Raw genomic sequence first — 19,470 nt, forward strand, 5'->3', positions numbered from 1 at the left:
GGTCAAGCGCCAGGTGTAAGGCAGGCTGGCAGGTTGTGCGGGGAGAGAGATGCGTGTGCTGGTGCTGAGTGCGGACGCTGCTGGTGATAGTGATGGAGGTGGTGGTGAGGTCAGACGGCAGAAGTCGGTGGGCAGCAGTGGTAGTGGGAAAGGAACAGAACGGAGACAAGTTGGGCTCGAGGTCTGATGGCCGTGGGCAATATCTGTCTTTTCAGACAATGACCGCTGCTGCTGCAGCAGTGATCAACCCACCAACGGATAATTGATGCTTCTTTCTTGCAGTTGGTGCCCCGTGTTACTGCCTCGATGCTGCAGTTCGCCCGAGCATTGACGGTGGACGAGGGGACTGGACTGGACGGGACGGGACAGGAGTGGACGTTTTATCAGATAAGCAAAGTGCAGCGGGAAGGGAAGCTGGGGGCCCTTGGGTGCTTCCTCCCATCCCAGCCTTGGGAGCTGTTGCCTTCACATGTGCGGACGAGAGCAATATGGGAGGAGGTCTCGTACGCCTTGTCCTGCTGCAGTGCTTTCTTGTTTCATCCTGGATCGACAAGAGAAAAAACTGACATCTCGCTTGCCTCCAAGCTCGCACTCTTGCGATGGCACCAAAGCCAGCAAGCCAGGCAGATCCTACGCCTACCTAGTCTAAGTATCTAATGTTGGGACTAAAGCAGGATGCCTAAAAAGGCAATTGACTTACGACACAGAATGTACTGCTGCACGGTTGTAGATGCACCTGCCATCAGCTTCTCTTAGCCCAGGTGTTCGTGGAGTATAGCCAGCATAAATACATATCGATAGGAGATCGAAGACGTACCATATCAAGCTTCTCCGCTTCCGAGGGGTCACCTCACCATTCCTCCAAGGCTGGTACCTATGGGATTTGCTTACAGGTGAACGTGTGTGATTGCAAGCCTGGGTACTCTACTCCGTGGTCAATACCGATCTACCTATATCACCCAGCACCCAGCATACATAGTCTAGGTCTATCGCCGACGGGCTTGTTTGAGTAGTGGTTTACCTCGGCCTGTATATCTCCGGTTGATCTCCTTCCCGAATGTCGAGATCACCGGGTCCTTTAGACATGCAGGCAATGGCACATTCTGTTCTGAGACTACAGTCAGTGCACATGAGTGAGGTTCATTACCCATGGAGGGCTACAAAGTCCCAACGAGAACTGAATGAAGCAGAGAAAGCACGGCTAACAAGCACACTCGTCCGGTCCATTCGGCACCCCAGCCGCTTCCACAAACGTAACCCATTACAGTATACAGCTCACCGGGACCCCTGTTCGGGCATGACATGACCGAGCACATAGCAACCCTTCCATTGGAAAAAGCTCTTGTAGCATAACCGCCTTGGGATAACCTCCTTGGGATAACCTCCTGTGGGATAACCTCCTGTGGGATGACCTCCTGTGGGATAACCTCCTGTGGGATAACCTCCTGTGGGATAGCCTCCTGTGGGATAACCTCTTGTGGGATGATCTGTGAGGAATCCTCTCGCGGGGATCAGCTCTCTTCCTCTACTTACTGACCGATCTGTGGACTCCTCTTGTCTAGAAGAGCCGGAGCCCTTCTCTGGAAGTAGGGATGGATCAGTTTGGGAACGTAATCCAATCATATCCACTCAATTTTGAACTGGGTCTCTCACCGTCACTATAGTCTATACCAGCCATCCTGCGCCCCGGCCGAGGTTGCCCGTCGGTACCTGGGCAGCTGGGCAGGTACCTACGGGGGCAGGTAGCGCGGTGGGCAGCCCCACAAGCTATGGACCCAGGCAAAAGATGCCGCTCGGTTCCCCCAGCATCTAGGTCGCCCTAGGACCACAGGTGCACAGAGCAACTCGAAGCTTCATCAAAACACAACATCCCCATACAATTACGTACGCTCTCGCGCAGCGCTCAACTCCTGGCTCCAACGCCTCAGCTCCTCCACTTCCATCTCTGACTGGAGACCTTACTCGAGCAACCACTGCACAGACATTTGGAGCATCCTTGGTGCAGCCTGCGATCCCGCCCTCGAGGCACACAGCTGCCGCTCCTCCGGCGTCCCAGATCTGTTGACACGGCCAAACCCAACACGCTGAGGCCGGTTCAAACAGCCCGCCGCCCGCCTTCGAGATGGGCATCTGCAGCTCCTCATGCTGTGGAGGTATGCCACTCCATCCTCCGGCAACGCATTTCTGGTTTTCCTCTGACCTCTAGGCAGCTAAATCCCGCGATGGCCTCTACGAGCCCGTCCTCGCTGACAGCGAGCGGGAGGCAGTCGCCGACCTCCTGCAGTATCTCGAAAATGTTCGCTGCGCCCTGTCCCGTGCTTGCTCATCGCGCAGAAAACTAACAACTACCAGCGCGGCGAAACCGACTTCTTCTCCGGCGAGCCACTACGAGCCTTGAGCACCTTGGTCTTCTCAGACAACATAGACCTCCAACGAAGCGCAAGTCTGACATTTGCAGAGATAACCGAAAGAGGTGCGTTTTGTATATCCCGGAGCCAGGAGAATGGGCGTGAAGAGCAAAATGCTTCGAGCAGCAAGCACCATGCTTGAACATAATCGGCGGCGTCAGTCTTTGCTAACGTGAAGCCGAGCAGACGTTAGAGAGGTCGACCGCGATACCCTCGAACCAATATTATTCCTGCTTCAAAGCTCTGATATTGAGGTCCAACGGGCAGCCAGCGCCGCTCTTGGAAACCTCGCCGTCAACAGTAAGTTGTTTGGGACGGAGACACCTGAACGCGATCGCTGACGCACTTCGCAGCGGAGAACAAAGTTCTCATCGTGCAATTGGGCGGTCTCCCGCCTCTCATCCGTCAGATGCTGTCGCCCAACGTTGAAGTCCAATGCAATGCTGTGGGGTGCATCACAAACCTTGCCACACATGAAGAGAATAAGGCGAAGATCGCGCGATCCGGTGCACTCGGCCCGCTCACGCGGCTGGCAAAGTCCAGGGACATGCGCGTGCAAAGAAACGCCACAGGAGCTCTCCTGAACATGACGCATTCGGGTATGTTGATCATGAACCCTCAGCTCAAGAAAGCCTGTCTGACCTTGTTGTCTAGATGAAAACCGCCAACAGCTGGTCAACGCTGGTGCCATACCAGTGCTCGTGCAACTACTATCGTCATCTGATGTCGATGTCCAGTACTACTGCACGACAGCCTTAAGCAATATAGCGGTCGACGCGACCAACCGCAAAAAGCTGGCACAGTCAGAAGCGAAACTAGTCCAGTCCCTTGTCAACTTGATGGATTCGTCGTCTCCCAAAGTCCAGTGCCAAGCTGCTCTGGCCCTGCGAAACTTGGCTTCAGATGAAAAGTATCAACTCGATATTGTCAGGTCTCATGGCCTGCATCCTCTTCTCCGACTTCTCCAGTCGTCCTATCTCCCGCTCATACTGTCTGCCGTTGCTTGTATAAGAAACATTTCGATACATCCCATGAACGAGTCACCAATCATCGAAGCTGGCTTCTTGAAACCGCTCGTGGACCTCCTCGGCTCTACCGACAACGAAGAGATCCAGTGTCATGCCATTTCAACCCTGCGGAACCTTGCTGCCAGCTCGGACCGAAACAAGGCACTTGTGCTGGAGGCCGGAGCGGTGCAGAAGTGCAAGCAGCTTGTACTCGATGTCCCCGTCACAGTGCAGTCAGAGATGACCGCCGCCATAGCAGTCCTGGCCTTGAGTGATGAGCTCAAGACCCATCTCTTGGATCTCGGGGTCTTCGATGTGTTGATACCACTAACGCAGTCGTCAAGCATTGAGGTCCAAGGCAACAGTGCAGCAGCGCTGGGGAATCTTTCCTCCAAAGGTACGTATTATATTTTACACCCGCTGGTTCCGCTCAAGCGGAGCAGAATGCTGATTAAAAGACAGTCGGAGAATATGCCATCTTTATACAGGCTTGGACTGAACCGCATGGCGGCATCCACGGATATCTTAGCAGGTTTCTTGCGAGCGGCGATGCTACTTTCCAGCATATTGCGATCTGGACACTGCTGCAACTTCTCGAGTCCGAAGACAAGAAACTGATTGGATTGATTGGCAAGTCAGACGACGTTGTCGACATGATCAAGCAAATCGCAAACAAGCAGATCGAGACCGAGGAGAACGAACCCGAGGAGGACGATGAGGGCGAGGTTGTCAACCTCGCTCAGCGGTGCCTAGAGCTCTTGGGTCAGAGCGGCTCCAAGGCCCACATCGAGGGTTGAGATCTGCTTCAAGGCTGAGTGTTGACGATTCAAAGACTGTATGGAGGCTTATGGCATTTGTTACTTTTACTGGTTGGGGTCTGCGGCGTCTCTTCTCTACGTCTCCTATACCTGCATTTACTTGGACTCGGCTGTTCGGCACGGTGTTCCCTGGCGTATGACTATATACAACATGAGGGAATGGGAGAGCGCTTCTTGTTGCTTGGTCTTTGTTCTGCATATATGTTTTCTTCAATCTGTTCGTGTCGGGTCTTTCAAACCGTACACCTTTACTGCAAAGAGCTTATTCCACTTAAATGTGTGTCTCTTTTGTAATTACTACGCACGGGCCCATGGGCCCGACAAGATATTTCCTTTGCTCTTCTTCCTGTGCGTGATCTTGATGGTCTAATGCCCCAATCCAATCCTACACAGAATTAGTCAGACAATGATAGGCCAGTTTGAGTGATGACCCATACCTTTTTTTTTTTTAGCAAAGTCAAGTCTTCTGCGTGCCTGACTAGTATCTCCGTCCAAAGGTAGCTGGTGCTTCAAGCTCCGAGTATCTGACTTGCTTGCGAGAGTATCACATACTCTTGGGGTGACTCATGGGTCGTGCCCAACATCAAAGGGGTTCTGAATGGGGTGAATCTGCCAAGGCCATGAGCCGGTCCGGGCAATCACCTTCCCATCGATCAAAGCCATGGGTACTGGCCCGTATAACCTGGAGTCTCGAGACGCGGGCAGATTATCTCCAATCAGCCAGACATGCCCAGGAGGGATCTAAGCCGCGCGTTAGTGTCTCCGTCCGTACTCAAACAGAGTTGCATGCTCTCTGCCTCACCTGTATCATGGTGTCCTGTCCAGTCTCGGGCGTTCCCATCATAACGTAATCGCCCGCGAGCCCGAGGACTCTCTTGATGGCAAAGCCGTCGTCGACAGGGATCTTGAAACGGACCAGGTCGCCGACCTCAATGTCCCTGCCGCGGCGGTACCGGTGCGATATGATGGCGCCTTCGCCCCAGACAGACCAGCCCGGCAGCATGGAGGGACCGGACACCGTGCCCCAGTCATAGCCGTAGGCATAGAAGAGGTGTGCGGCGGCCAAGACTTTGCCGGCGTCGGCGAAGAGGGACACGGGGCGGCCGTAGTACCGGCCGAGAAAGAAGCGGACTGCGGGAGTTGTGAAGCGGCTTATGAGACGGCCATGGCCCTGGCGGAAGAAGCGGAGGAAGGAGGACATGGCTGCGACTTTGCTATGAGAGCGACATGGCGGAGGGCGCGGACGTTTACTGGGCTGGATCATCCATCCATGAGCTCAGATGAAGAGTAGCTCTGGCGAAGACAATTTCCTGGATTCATAAGGTGTAATCAATGAGATTCATGAAGCTCACCAGAGCTGGACCCTGGCCATGTGAAGCACAAGAGCACTTACGTAACCCCATTGATGCGTCCTGATTGGTCATGGAAGCTACATATTTCCTCTGGCGACGACGAATTTGAAGCTCCAAGGGTTGCTCTCCAATCTTGTCCCTTGAAATTTTCACCAAGCCAGTCAGACGGAGAATACTTTGTCTCTTCTTCCTCAGCTTCTGGAATTGCCTACGCAACCACCTACAGACAGATCTGCTCCTCACCTGCTTCTTCACTCCTCGCCATCATGCCGAGCTCCCAATGCGTCTTCAACACGGCCACGGCCTTGCGGCGCGTCTTCATACCAGCCAACCTCGGGACTTCAAGCACTCTACACCTCACAAGAATATTCGTGCCGGCGCTCCTCACACAATCACATCAAGCGCGAGCATACTGGGCAGGCCGAGACTCGGGCACGAGCCAAACGCCGCCGAAACCCAGCCCCTCCATCTTCGACCGCGACAGCCACGGCCACACGAGATCCGCGAGCGGCAGCAGCTTCAACATCCGCCGCGGGGCGCAACCGCGCCGGAGAAAGGAGGCGGACCCGGACGCGCCCGGCCCGCGCGTGGAGGTCAAGCTCGGCCGCATGCCGCGCGACGACGAGATACACTGGCCCTACGTGTATGTCAAGCCGGCGGAGGGCTCCGGAGGGCTCGACTCCCCGCGACCGATCAAGGAGGTCCTGGCGGGCCTGGACCGCAAGACGACCTTCCTGGAGGCGGTGGCCCTCCCGCGGGCCGGTGACAGGGATGCGCCGCGGTGGCCTGTCTGCAGGATCGTCAACAAGAAGGAGGAGCTGACCAGGCTCAAGGACCTCAAAGAGCGCAAGAAGAAGGGAATTGTCAAGGAGAAGGAACTGGAGCTGAACTGGACGCTGGCGCCCCACGACCTGGATCACAAGTTGAACACGATGCAGAAGTTCCTAAGCAAAGGCTACAAGGTGGAGGTTGTGCTGCAGAAGAAGAGCCGTTCCAAGAGCAGGGCGACTGAAAATGATGCACAGGCGGTTATTGAAAGGATCGAGACGGCCGTCGGGGAGGTGAAGGGCGCTAAGGAGTGGAAGAAGAGAGAAGGCCAGGTGCTGGGCAGCTACAGGCTCTTCTTGCAGGGCAAAGCTCAGGAGGAGACCACCAGCGCCAGCTCTGGGGCGAAAGAGAAGTCTAAATCTGCAAGCACTGGTAAAGCAGAAGAGACCACAGCTAGTAGTAACATTGTGGCCGAGGAGAGCCAGGAATCAAGCGCAGGAGAGCAGAGCCGATCATGATGAGCTCAGCTGGTGTGATATCACTGTATTTCGGCATAATAGAGCAAAGCATACTTTTCTGGATCACATTATTTGTATTATGTTCTGGTTGAGGCAGATTTCAATTGTTGCCTTCATTCGTCATGTCCTCTGCACAAGCAATTCGACAGATGTAGGCTTGACGGCACAGCATCACTGGGGAAATAGAGAAGAAAAGAGAGTGAGAGATGGCCCACTAGAGGGTTTTGCCAAGACTTAGTGTTCAGACGTACACTGTCATGGCAGCCAGCTGGTGAGAAGGAATCTGAGGGGAATCACACAGGGCCACGCTGATTTGGGTTGATGAATTGAAATCCGAGTCACAACAGAGTTCCCATGGCGAATGTACAGCAGCTACATGCCAGGATAGGACAAACCAAGACAGGGGTTTGGTGTATATTTCGCCCAATCAGCAAAATCAACTCGATCCTCATGATTTGTACTAGAATATTTGCATCAGCATAGGTATGAGCTCTAGAAGCAGTCTGGCCCATGAAGTTTTGTCCTTTGCAAATACCTAGACAGGTGTTGTGCCTGACAAAGTTGGTGGTAGCAACTGACAGAGGTTCGGATCAAGCCGAATTTAGCGCCAAATCGAGGAGGTACTTCAGGGCAGATCCCAGCTGGGGTGGGCGCGGGGCAGGATTCTCAAAAGGTACATCATCTAAGTACAGGCTCAGTTGGGTTTTGACTCACTCACCCTGTTTCTCACTCGCATCCGTTTCGTTCGTTCCTCACTCAACCCAGACACAAATTACATACCTGCGTATCAAAATGCCAGAAACCGACCCTCCAGCTGCTCCAGCAGCAAAGGCGGCTCCCGCTCCGGCCACTGCAGCAGCCCCGGCTCCAGAGGCTACACCTGCAGCACCGAAACTGACAGGTGCCCAGCTGAAAGCACAGAAAAAGGCTGAGAAGGCTGCGCGCAGAGAGCAGTCCAAGGCCGCAGAACCAACTCCTGCCGCCCCCGTCGCCAACGACAAGCAAAGTGGTGGAAAGCAAAATAAGTCCAAGCAAGATGCGCCAGCGACTTCAGTTGCGAGCCGGCCTAAGAAACCAGTCCCAACTCCTGCGCCGGCACCGCCCAAGCAGCCCGCTGGACCAGTGATACCCGAGTGCTTCAGCCACCTACCCATGGCCAAGAAGCTCACGCTGTCAAAAACCGACAAGGATGTCCACCCAGCCGTGCTGTCCATCGGCCAGCAGATGGCGACCTTCACGTTGAAAGACAATGTCACCAGACTCGAGGCGACCCTCGTGGCATTCAAAAAGGTGGGCATCCCCTGAAATGTTCTGCGCCTACGACATGAGGCTGACAGCAAGCCCAGGTCATCAAGGAATATGAAAGCCCGCCAGGGCATGTCTTCTCTCGCCATTTCCTCCCTCATGTTCTCAACCCTCAGATTGACTACTTAGCCGAGTGTCGGCCCATGTGCTTTGCTATGGGCAACGCCATTCGCATGCTAAAGTCCAAGATCGCAAAGCTCGACCTCGACCAATCCGATGAGGCCTCGAAGGAGCAACTCTGTGATGCTATAGACCTATTCATCCAGGAGAGAATTCTCTACGCAGAGGAGTCCATCGTCTCAAAGGCTGCATCGATGATCGCCAACGGCGAGACCATTTTCACTTACGGCCACCACAGACTCGTTCGAAAAGCGCTTCAGGCGGCTCGCGCTCAGGGACGGAGTTTCGAGGTAGCCATTCTCGACGACCCGTATGAGCGATCCGGACAGCAGTTGGCCAAGATTCTCAGAAACGATGGAATACGGGTCTACTACTACCCTAGTCTCGCCGGACTGAGCATCAATCTCAGGCGTGCCTCAAAGGTCCTGCTAGGAGCCGAGGCCATGTTCGCCAACGGGTCACTATACGGCCCAGCTGGTACTTGCGACATCGCAATTTCGGCCAATGACGCCGATGTCGCCGTCATCGCCCTGCTTGAGACGGTGAATTTTGACAGGGATCGCGTTTCGGCGGATTCTCTAACGTACAACGAGATCGACCCCGAGCGCTACAGTGCGGATTCGTTACGGCTGCTGTTTGACGCAACGAAGGACAAGTACATAACGGCAGTGGTGACGGAGAGCGAGGAAGGGAACGCAACTGCTTCCACGTCAGCCATGCTCCCAGTGCTGAGGAAAATGGACGAGCGCACGTTGTGAAGGGACTTCTAGTCCGGGACAACAGAATGTGGTCTCGTGGTGTGCGCCCCGCGAGACACTGCAAACATCTCAGCCTATGCGGTCAAAGACAGATGGTATAAGAGGGTGGTGTCAGTAGAATCAGTGAGATCCGGTCTGCATTGCCCGCCCACGAATTTAGGGAAAGTCGCCATGCTGGAGATAATGTCAACTCCGGTGGGTCAGGCAGTCCAGCCATGCTAGCGAGAAGGCTTAGAGGGCACTTTAGAGGATTCATGGTTTCATGAATCTCTGTGGGAACCAAATGGGGGGGTTAATCAACGAGGGGTTGGAGCAGGCAACTCATGAAATGTGCTTAGGTTTGAGAGATCAAAGTACCAAGTGCACGCCCAGCTCAGCCCCCGTAGCGAGACGGGCAGTTCGGATGTCGCTGCACCCAAGCAGATGAGGAATAACAATTATCGGCGCAAGCCCCTTTGCTGTTGACTTTGATCATTTGATTCTTCTCATCGTATCTGAAGCTGTTCTGTGTGACTAGGCTCCATACATCGCCCGTGCCCCCGACTATGCCGACTCGGCTGCCCCAGCTTCCCGTGCTGCCCTCCTTGCTCGCTTCGCCAGGATCGATTCTTTGCGTTCGCTGAGGATAGCCGTCTGTTTCTCGTCGACGGTCTGGAGCCAGTATCCGAAGCTTGCTCCGCAGCCTGCGAAGACGGGGTATGCCCACAGTGATCCCCGGTTGAAGAGTGGTCGCATCTCGAGACCCAGCTGCCACAGCCGTGTGGCGACGCCTGCACATTAGACACTTGTTAGACCTCTCGTTCCCCGCACAACATGTGGTTGCTGGTTGTAAATGGTTGGTATTGATGGGGGTTCGTACCGAAGCCAGTCCAGAAGAGGATGCGGGAGACCATATTGACGTCGCGATTGGGAGTGAACCAACGAGGGTTGTGAGTGGAGAGGTGTCACAATTCGAGCAGTGAAGCTCTATGGAGCAGTACTCAGTCAATTGTGCTCGTCGAAGAGGTGGCGTGGGGAGGAATGTGCGTTGGTTCGGCGTCGTGTTGATGACTGATAGCTCAAGCCTGGTTGGAGCTTTCCAATCGCTCGGTTGACGTTGGCGGCCTGAGGTCTTTTCCAAGCGCGAGCCGGCCAGTGGAGTCAGCAGTCACCCATGGGCCGTGGGAGCCCCTAGCACCGGGCCCCACATGCGGCTAAAGCGCACCTGCATGGGCGGTGTCCCCACACAACTTGTCCCATCCCTGCCTGCCATCCATCAAACCGCGATTGAATCTTTTGGGAGCCATCGCGCGAACCTTCTCCTTCACTCAAACTGCACTCACTTAAGTTCACAACTGCTTCTGGGCGATTTCATCAGCTCTTCTACTCCACAAACTCCTACGGGGCGGAAGCCAACCGGGCATTTCCATGTCACGTACCACTTCTTGAGCTGCCTCTACACGATGGCAGCAGCAGTCGTCAACCTGACTCCTGCGGCTGGCGACCAGCATGCAGAGACCGATGTGCAGATGGCCGATGCACCGCCAACCGTCACTCATCCTCGAAAGTTCAAGGCGTCAGAGCTGCCCCTCACTTCAGCGACTAGGACGGCCATTGATGGACTTGCCCACGCCTTTAAGAAGAAGGGAGGCTATGATGCGACGCGCAAGCAGGTCTGGGATACCTTCGAGGCCAGTGTACGTGCTGAACAGTACCCTATCCCTTTGCAGTGATTTTTCTGGGCAATATGGCCGACACCTATGCGACTTCTTAATGCCAATACATGTCACTGATTCAATATGTGCTACAGGATCAGCGGGAGCAGATCACAAAGGCAATCCTCGAAGTCGCCGAGGAGGAAATCGAACGGAATCCAACCCAGCTACTGACGCTCGACCGCGGCAAAGCCGTCGCCCTTATCGACGGCGCGCTTGACCGCACGGGTGTCTACAGAAAAGCCGAGGCCCTCCTTGAAAGCCTGATCGACGTTGGCGCAATCGAACAACAGATCCGCGAGCTTCGAAAAATTGAGGTCGGTGAAGATGTGGCCGAGGAAGAGCGGATCCAGGGCGCAAAGACAGATGAAGAATATGCTGCCGAAATTGGCGCCAGAAGGGCTGAGCGCGATAAGAAGTATGCTGATCTGAAGGCCATGGAAGAGGAAATCGCCCGTCAGCGCAGGGAAATCGCTGAGAGGGAAGAACGCGCCGAGCAGAAGAAGCGAGAGGCTGAGAGAGCTGCACGCGAAGCAAAGCGGAAAGAAGAGCGGGAGAAGGAACGAGAGAGGGAGAAAGAGCGTGAACGGGAGCGCGAGCGTGAACGCGAACGAGGGAGAGACCGAGACCGGGACCGAGAAAGAGATCGTGACAGAAGCCGAGAGAGGATTCGTGACCACCGAGACAGAGACAGAGACAGGGAAAGGGACAGGGACAGGACCAGGGATAGGGACAGGGACAGAAGTCGGGACCGAGATCGACGTGACAGAGCTCGGTCAAGAGTTCGCTCACGAGATCATTCGCGCAACCGCTCAAGGGATCGACACCGACGGCGCCGAAGCCCAAGAGAGGAAAGCCGTGGCCGCAAAGAAGTCACCAAGAAGGAGCTCTCGAAAGAAGAGCTCTCTCGCCTCGAGGAAGAGGCTTTGGCTGACCTGCTTCGGGATAGCAAACGTGTCTCCTCTAAGCAGCCTGAGTTGGAGATCGACGAGGAACTCAAGCCACCGCCTCGCAAAATCAAGCCGGCGTCTGCGATCAACCCTATTCGAAAATCGTCTCAAAAGGTGGCGGAGGTGAAGAAAGCCCCTGAAGTGTTGCCAGCGAAGTCGAAACCTGAGGGACCTTCGGAGACGAAAGACGTGAAGTCTTCCAAGGAAAGCAAACCAGCAGATGCCGACAAGGAACCAAAGGAAGCCAAATCCAAAGAAGAAAAGAAGCGAGCACCTACGCCCCCGAGGAACCGTTCGCCGTCTCGCCGCAAATCACGCTCTCCAGCTGCGGCGTCTCGGGACACCCGAGGCAGGAGCCGTCATCGGACACCGAGCCCCAAAGCGAGGACGTCTTCGCTCAAGGAAGACCCGCGGAAGGACTCTCACCGGGACTCTTCTCCATCGAAGCGTCGGAATACAGATGACAAGGACCGCGCTTCAGATGCTCACAGGCGCCGCGATAAGTCCAGCTCACGTGCTAGACGGGTTGCGGATGAGACCAAGCCTCCGAGAGAAGCGAGAGATCCCAAGCGTGATCGTAGCCGGAGCCGAGACCGCCACCCTCGGAGGTCAAGAAGCCGCTCAGTCCGGCGCCGCCGATCGAGGAGTAGGTCTATCAGAAGAGATGATAGGAGGCGAACTCGCAGCCCTTCACGCCCTCGCGGCGACCACTACACATCTTACCGGAGGTCGAGATCGCCCCGCAGGCGAAGTCCTTATCGAGCAGACCGACGCGACACATCGAGATCAGTGAGACGGAGACGGTCACGATCTGACTCTCGGACAAGGCATCGTTCAAGGTCAAGGGCCCGAGCCAGGTCTCGATCTAGGTCCAAGAGAAGGGACCGCTCACGATCTGTCCGAAGGAGGTCGAAGAGTGCAGACAAGGCAAGAAGGAGATCGAAATCTAAAGAGAGCCGCCTAGACCGCCCGCCAGCATACCTCGACAAGGAAGAGAAAGAGGCATGGAAGCAAGACGAGGTCAAAAAGCGAGAGCGTGAAGCGAAGGCATACCTGGCGGCTCAGAAGGAAGCACGCGAGAAGGGTAAGCCTGTGCCTGGCATCGACTTCGAAGTGGATGACGAACGTGGCGAGCGTTCCGAACGGTCTCCCGAGGTCAGACGACGGGCGCCGGATGACATCGATCGCTATGTGCCGCCAGCGCGGGTCGATTCACATAGGCCCGATCGCGACCGGGACCGGGACAAGGAACGGGACCGGCCAAAGGATGATAGACGAGACAGCCGTCGGGAGTCTGTCATTCGTCGGGATTCAATTATCCGCCGCGACCGCAGCGCTTCAACCACTCGTCGTCGCAGTCGAGAACGTGAGCGTTCGCGGGATAGAGTCAAGGAAAGACGTCGCAGTCGATCCCCTCGTAGTAGGAGTCGGCCTCGCCACCGAGTCAGGGACGACTCTCGTGAACGTGATCGAGACCGTGATCGAGATCGTGACCGAGACCGCGACCGTGACCGAGACCGTGACCGCGACCGCAATAGAGATCGCGACAGGGACCGGGATAGGGACCGGGACCGCGATCGGGACAGAGACCGAGACACAGCCAGGGACCGCGATCGAGACAGGGACAGGGTCAGAGATCGCTCACCACGTCGGGATCGTCGGGACCGCAGCTCGAGTCGGCGCCGTTAGCAGCGGTATCGACCAGAGAGTAACGTCAAGCGGGAGCGGACTGAAGATCCTGTAGTCGAATCTGAGAGCGTTGTGTCTGGTAGCGGTCTATCCAACGCTTGGTCACACACGGCGCAAGTTGACCGGGACGAACGACAGCAAGATGTGGTATTCAGAGTGCCCGCCAGGTCCGCCTCTTTGCGGCAGCCTATGCCTACTGCTAAACAGGACCGAAGGGTGTCTCAAGGGTTGACGAAGCCTCACAGTATGTTTCCCAATATCTATCAGCCGCCACGAAAAGCTTCCATTGACATCCACACCCAGGGCCGTCCTGATGTGCGTGTCGTGGGGGCTCCTACCGAGCCCATGGCGATGAGGCATCGCGCTGTGTATCAGGGCTCAAGAGAGGGAGTGGCTGCTGGATATTTGAGTCATCGACCACCGTCCTAGGAGAAAGTCTCCATATGAGGCATCTGCGAGGTCAGATAAAGAGACAGAGTGATGCTTCTACCAGGAGACGCGAACGTTGGTAGTGCGCAAAACGAGTGCGCTTTCCACGAGGGAAAGCGAATTTGACCCAATAATCTGACTGTGTATCAATACATGTATTTTGGCCAACAGTCAACAGTGCAGGTGCAGCTGGAGAAGAAGAGGACCATCAAGGGGCGTCTAGGCTTGGACATGACCAGCCAGAGGAGGCCATAGGTAAATCTATCTGAATCAAAACATCGTGTCCAGGAGCTGTATACACCACGACAGCATCATGTTCCGTATTTCTACTTGGTTCTGTTCTCGACAGAATTTTTTCTGTCGCTTCCCTGATGATATCCCTGATCCAACAGGGCCACAGACAACAAGAGATAAGACTTCGACCTTGTGAAGCGGCCATGCCTTCTCAGCCCTCGCTTCGCATCCCGTTGTATGTTTCCAATTCTGCCGCCATACCAAATGCCTAGTTTACTATAAATGGTCACCATATGTCTTCGTGCCCTGATACCTCTCTGCCACAGTGTGTCGATCCGCTTGTTCTGACCGACACTGGCTTTGGCACCCACCAGCACGAGCTCGCAAGCAAAGAGAGATCGAGCCTGCTAGGGTAGAGATGATGTCTAGTCGCTAGGACGAAGAGCATTTCTTGGTGAAACGAGGCGACTGGACTAGACAGGTGGGGCACAAAGACTTCGATGAATGCCCGAGACTCGACTAGATCGATCCAGACGCTCTTGTTGCTCTTGGGTATACACAGGGACGGCGTGAGAGCCTCATTTTTCAGTACAGTAAGCCTGAGCAAATCGTCTCGGTGCGCTGCCTTGAACCTCTGCCAGCTATGTTAGAGTGAAGATGCCTCAATATATAGGGTGCCCACCTGAGGACAGACTCCGTGGAGACCTTTTGGGCTATGGGTGCACAATCGTGATGCTGTTAGTTTTCGAGTCGATAGCGAAGTCTGGTCAGGCTCATTGCGATATCCACGAGATTTCTTAAGACTTAGGTCGAAGGATTCTTGTATTGACTCCGTATCAACATATCTAGACTATGCCTTGCACCAGTAGGGAGATACTCTCGATAAGCCCGATTGCCATACGGTATTGTCCTGGTATAAGTTGGTTGACAGGAGGTCATTCAGGTTACTGGCCTCGACGCATACAGCCCAGGCGTTTAACGACACACAGGTCGATATTCTCTGCTTTCAGGGCCACAAAGGACCAAGGTGTAACAAGTTTCCAGCGACTAACTCTTGGACAGCTTCCATGACTTTACGATTAAGTGTGTGCGGCGGTCTTGCAGCATGCTTTACTCAACTGGTTGTCGCAAGTCAGACGGGCTTTCTTAATGGCACCTTGTCCACAGACACTAAGTCTCGCTGACATACCTATCCGGTAGTTCTTTGAGGGAAGTTCCAGATACAACACCATTGTCCTACCATAATACAGGTGATATTGACTCTCCGACAGGGAGATACAAGCGCACCGAGCACAGACGAATGGCCAACCTGTGGGGAAGCGGGCGGCTCAGTCAATATTGAGGGGACCTTCTCTTCGTGGTGGGTTACTCGACGCACGACGTCTGCAGCTTCTGGCTTCTGCTTGGATGAGCACTGGGCCGACATTTACCAAGGTTCCGAGTCAAGGCTTGACCATCTCTGGAAGCCGATCTTCGCGATGCACCGTCCGCCTTTCCGCTGCGGCGCGCTACCTAGACGCACTCCCGGGTTGTGGACAGCCATTGCCGCCAGTTCCTAGGCATGACTTGCATCGACTCTTCGTCGTCTGTCTGTCTTGGCTGCTGTGGAGTAGGTAGCCTCGACTCGGATGGGTCGACACGATCTGGGCAAGGTGCAGGCCTGCGGTGCTGATCACTCTATCCATCGACCGCCCGACGTCCGCAGATCAAGGTAGGTCAGAGGTGGAGGTCGGATGTTTCCCTGCTGTCATTGTATATTGCTTGTCAAATCGTATAGCCCGACTCGCTGTTCCCTGTCCTTCCAGAAACCTTGATCCCGGGACGGTTCTTCCCACGTTGTGTCCATCTTCTCAAGAGCTGATGCTGCTTGGCGACCTGTAACTTGATTAGATATGACCGATCGTACAGCCGCCACAGTGGCTCCTGTGGTACTCCTCAGTCGAGTCTATTGCGATCCCTCTCATTCCGGCAATACTGGGTGCTCGACGAACCAGATTGCCCAGGAGACGCGACGAGAAGCTCCACTACGGGATAAATGGTCCGATCTGACAGTTGTTGGCGCCGTCGTCGGGGCCTCAATCGAGGCCGAGGAGCATCATTCACACGCACAGCACTCACATAGCACCTCTAGCACCAGCAAAGGCTGCATGTTGTGATGGATCTCGGCCTTTTTTCTAGCAACCTGATGCTCCGCCTCCGCAGAGCGTATCTTGGAAGGAGAAATGATGCGTGCCGATCTCGCATCGAGTGCCGCGAGATTACACTGCCAATATCTGCAGCTCGTAAGCCTTACTAGTGGTGGTAGTATCAACATGTCGAGTGCCAAACATCCGGGAGCAGCATCGCATCATCTTGATGTAACATCTCATCCCTCTTGACACTGGCCGGATGTCTCTGGATCCGCTTGCCAGCTTTGTAGCTTCGAGAGGCCCGGTGAACAGGTAGTCTGGCGGGTTGACGAACGGGTTCCTCAATGCCCTAGGTACTCCGGGCCGTTCACCTAGTGTCAACTGCCGAGCAGGATCCTCGTCAATAGTCAAATGTCAATAGGAGGGCTGAGACTCCAACATTCTCTCATATCCAGTCCTCAAGGCAGCTGGCCTGGTGCAAGGCCCACTGATCTGTATTTAGGCAGAAAGGGGAAATTCGAGGGCTGGGATACCACGAGAACCACCTCGTATCATGGTATTGAGTGAAATTTGGACGGTACCGCGCCTCTGCTTGAGACGATCGTTGCGACTCAGCGTTCTTGGGTTGGCAGTACATCTTCTGGGTGAGTTAGCCCGTGATCTGTCTGTCTATGCGGTGGTACAAGATGTAAGAGCCTCCAGATGTGATACGTACACCAGGCCAGAGGCACATCTATGCCAGGCAGCGAAGCATCATGGTATCGATATATTGCAATTTAGACAATCATTGTGCAGCATCATACACCTCTCACCGTCGGCAGTGCCGACTGTCGGGTGAAACAGGTTGCTGCGTTCGCCGCAGACTGCAATGGATGTCTTCAACTTGCCAGCTGACAGCAGCCTGGTGGCCAGCTGGGACCAGCTGCCCAGCGCAAGAGGCAACTTACCGCGCCTTGGCTTTGGTGGTAGAGCTGTGGCTCGACCTGCAATACTCGTCCCTACGTCAATGTGATGGATAATGTTATTCCAGGTGACTGGTCGAATCTCCCGGCTTCATCTCCCTCTTACCGTCGCCCGCGTCAACCATGGACCACCTGTTGCATTGTAAAACACAGAAATCGGCTTTCGCCGTCACGGCCGCCCTAGCTCTGTCCACACACAGCCTGACATCCTGACTGACTGCATAGTGATGGGGATGGGGATGATCCGGGGCATGGGAAAAGCATCTGGGGTCGAACGGCTCCCTTCTCACATGCGCAACGTTTTCCTCCGTGCCAAGCCATTCCGCTTCTGGTCTCTTACCTTTGGCTCCACGGACGCCTGCATCCCAAGGCCATGACTCTGGTCTCGACCGGTTAGTTGCGTCTCCACCTTCCTATCCAGCCGTCCTACCTGGCTGTCAGTCTGAGACGTTGAGGCAAGGCCGTGTATGAGAGCGACTGGCGACTGGGGACAGTGTCAGGGATTGCGACACCTCCCTCTGGCCCAGGTCGCGGCTCCCAGCTTCCCAGTCACCGCGCGAGCCTGGTCACGCAGACCTTCAGCTCCCATAGCTACACCCGCCGTGTCTAGCAGATGGCTAATGCCCCATCAGCTCAGGTGTGGGTGCTTTCATGGGCGCTGGCGGGCGATCCGTCCTGGAGGAGGCAGTAGTCGATTGCTACCGTTACACCCACCATTACTCGGAGCCGGATGATCCAACCGTTACCGCCGGCCCTGGACCAAACACTCACTCACGTTCGTCGGGGTACAAGCCCTCGCTCTGCAAGCTCAGCCATCGGCCCCCTCGGTCGTTTCTGGTGCAACGGCGCAGAGCAAATCGTTTGGTGGAGGACCGCAGCATCTTTTGGCCTGGGCCTCGGTGATGTGGGGGTGCAAGTTCCCGCCACCTGTGCTCGCCCTCGCCATACGCTCCACAACCTTGACTGACGCACAACGCGGCTCCGTACCATCGTCGAGGGGAGAGTGCATCGATCAGCCTACCGCTCGAGCTCGGGCCTCAGACAGCCACTCGGGCAGTTGTGGCCACAGCATCCTGCATTCGACATCTATCTTGCCCAACGGAGCGGCCCAGACCAGTTAAAGAAGGAGACAAAAGCGCAGCGGCTGTGCTTGATGAGCGCCACTTCATCTACCTTCTACATGGGGCGCGCCATTCCCACCTGTCGTTGTAGAGGACCGTCGATCTAACCATCGATCGACGTCACCCTTAGTGCCAGGCGACAGTAACCGCTCTGTATGCAGGCACTGCAGATGCGCATCAGAGACAGCATAGTCTACCGGACGCCCATCTACTAGGGTTTGCCGCGGCAGGACTCCACATGCCCCAACGTTGTTTCTTTCTTGGCTGCGAACAAGTGACTGAAGACGTCAAAGACACCGAACTATTCGAGCGGCACGGGACGGTGCCCTACAGAAGCCACAGTCTCACAAGCCTTGCCAACGGGCGACATGTGAAAGGTCAACTGATTGAGCCTCTCCCACTGTCTCGGGGCAGCAGAGCTCACCGGTCAAGAGCTGAGTCTTTGCGGGTGACCAAACTGGGCCGGCTATCAAGCCATACTGTCGACGTCCTTGAACTGGGATTTAGACACCAGTACATGGCCGTTTGACCGCAGCCAGGCTGAACACTTCTGTACGACCCTCTAGGCAGGACCAAGAGACTGAAGCTTTTCAAGCTATGCCTGTCTGGGGATCGGCGCACTTGCATCAAGATGCAGAAGGCTGCAAGAGTCACATCACCCGCCCGCACACCCTCATCTAATGGCTAGAAAGGAGACCTAGACCCCAGATCATGTGAGCTGCATCGCAACTCGGGCGAGTGGCGGACCCGAAGAACTTAGGTCACTATTCCCACGCCCACTTGGTTCCCTTGCCTGGGTAACCCGCAACTATCCTGCAAGCTTAACTTGACCTCCCGCGAAAACCTGTCAGACCCCCTAGACCTCATGACTGTGGCCGATCTGCCGCTCCACCATGCTGCACCGGAGGGACGTTCCGTGATGGGATCTTGCAATGCCAGGGAGGCGGCAGATGACACGGCATAGCAAATCCTGTAACCGCCGCAGCTTACTTCTGATATGCGAGGGTCAGCGCACGGCAAAATTGTGCTGAGCAGCAGTGCGGTTGTCCTCGCCAACGTAGCTGATCGCCATGGGGGCTTACCCTGTTTGGCCCGCTGTATCTGGCAGCTAACGGCGCCTCGTTCCGCGCCTAGAAGTAGCCATGGGAAAACCATTCCGCATGCCGCCCGGATTCACCACCACCCAGGCAGAGGCGCGCGCGCCGGTC

At 55.4% G+C, this 19,470-nt stretch overlaps 6 protein-coding genes across 6 annotated transcripts; 4 read left to right on the plus strand and 2 right to left on the minus strand.

The window, feature by feature from the left end:
- Positions 1-2,122: 2,122 nt before the first annotated feature.
- On the plus strand, positions 2,123-4,212 carry J7T55_003533 (vacuolar armadillo repeat protein; the record flags this gene model as incomplete). The annotated part of the gene is made up of 7 exons (XM_053143565.1): positions 2,123-2,153; positions 2,211-2,296; positions 2,353-2,473; positions 2,595-2,708; positions 2,762-3,007; positions 3,063-3,812; positions 3,878-4,212. The coding sequence occupies 7 exons, from the start codon at positions 2,123-2,125 to the stop codon at positions 4,210-4,212; spliced, it is 1,683 nt and encodes a 560-aa protein (XP_052993782.1).
- Positions 4,213-4,797: 585 nt separating this feature from the next.
- On the minus strand, positions 4,798-5,434 carry J7T55_003534 (uncharacterized protein; the record flags this gene model as incomplete). Its single annotated transcript, XM_053143567.1, has 2 exons — positions 4,798-4,974; positions 5,036-5,434. The coding sequence occupies 2 exons, from the start codon at positions 5,432-5,434 to the stop codon at positions 4,798-4,800; spliced, it is 576 nt and encodes a 191-aa protein (XP_052993783.1).
- A 417-nt stretch (positions 5,435-5,851) lies between these two features.
- On the plus strand, positions 5,852-6,871 carry J7T55_003535 (translation initiation factor; the record flags this gene model as incomplete). Its single annotated transcript, XM_053143568.1, has 1 exon — positions 5,852-6,871. The coding sequence occupies one exon, from the start codon at positions 5,852-5,854 to the stop codon at positions 6,869-6,871; it is 1,020 nt and encodes a 339-aa protein (XP_052993784.1).
- A 792-nt stretch (positions 6,872-7,663) lies between these two features.
- Positions 7,664-9,054, plus strand: J7T55_003536 (translation initiation factor eIF-2B subunit delta; the record flags this gene model as incomplete). Its single annotated transcript, XM_053143569.1, has 2 exons — positions 7,664-8,161; positions 8,218-9,054. 2 exons carry the CDS (start codon positions 7,664-7,666, stop codon positions 9,052-9,054), a joined length of 1,335 nt encoding a protein of 444 aa, XP_052993785.1.
- A 543-nt stretch (positions 9,055-9,597) lies between these two features.
- On the minus strand, positions 9,598-9,947 carry J7T55_003537 (nadh-ubiquinone oxidoreductase 14 kda; the record flags this gene model as incomplete). Its single annotated transcript, XM_053143570.1, has 2 exons — positions 9,598-9,824; positions 9,914-9,947. 2 exons carry the CDS (start codon positions 9,945-9,947, stop codon positions 9,598-9,600), a joined length of 261 nt encoding a protein of 86 aa, XP_052993786.1.
- A 549-nt stretch (positions 9,948-10,496) lies between these two features.
- J7T55_003538 (uncharacterized protein) lies at positions 10,497-13,442 on the plus strand (the record flags this gene model as incomplete). The annotated part of the gene is made up of 5 exons (XM_053143571.1): positions 10,497-10,730; positions 10,844-12,212; positions 12,280-12,487; positions 12,604-13,064; positions 13,123-13,442. The coding sequence occupies 5 exons, from the start codon at positions 10,497-10,499 to the stop codon at positions 13,440-13,442; spliced, it is 2,592 nt and encodes an 863-aa protein (XP_052993787.1).
- Between the last annotated feature and the right edge of the window lie 6,028 nt (positions 13,443-19,470).

The sequence above is a fragment of the Diaporthe amygdali genome (assembly GCF_026229845.1).
Source record: "Diaporthe amygdali strain CAA958 chromosome Unknown NODE_14_length_1008325_cov_65_372321, whole genome shotgun sequence".
NCBI classification, from domain to species: Eukaryota; Fungi; Ascomycota; class Sordariomycetes; order Diaporthales; family Diaporthaceae; genus Diaporthe; species Diaporthe amygdali.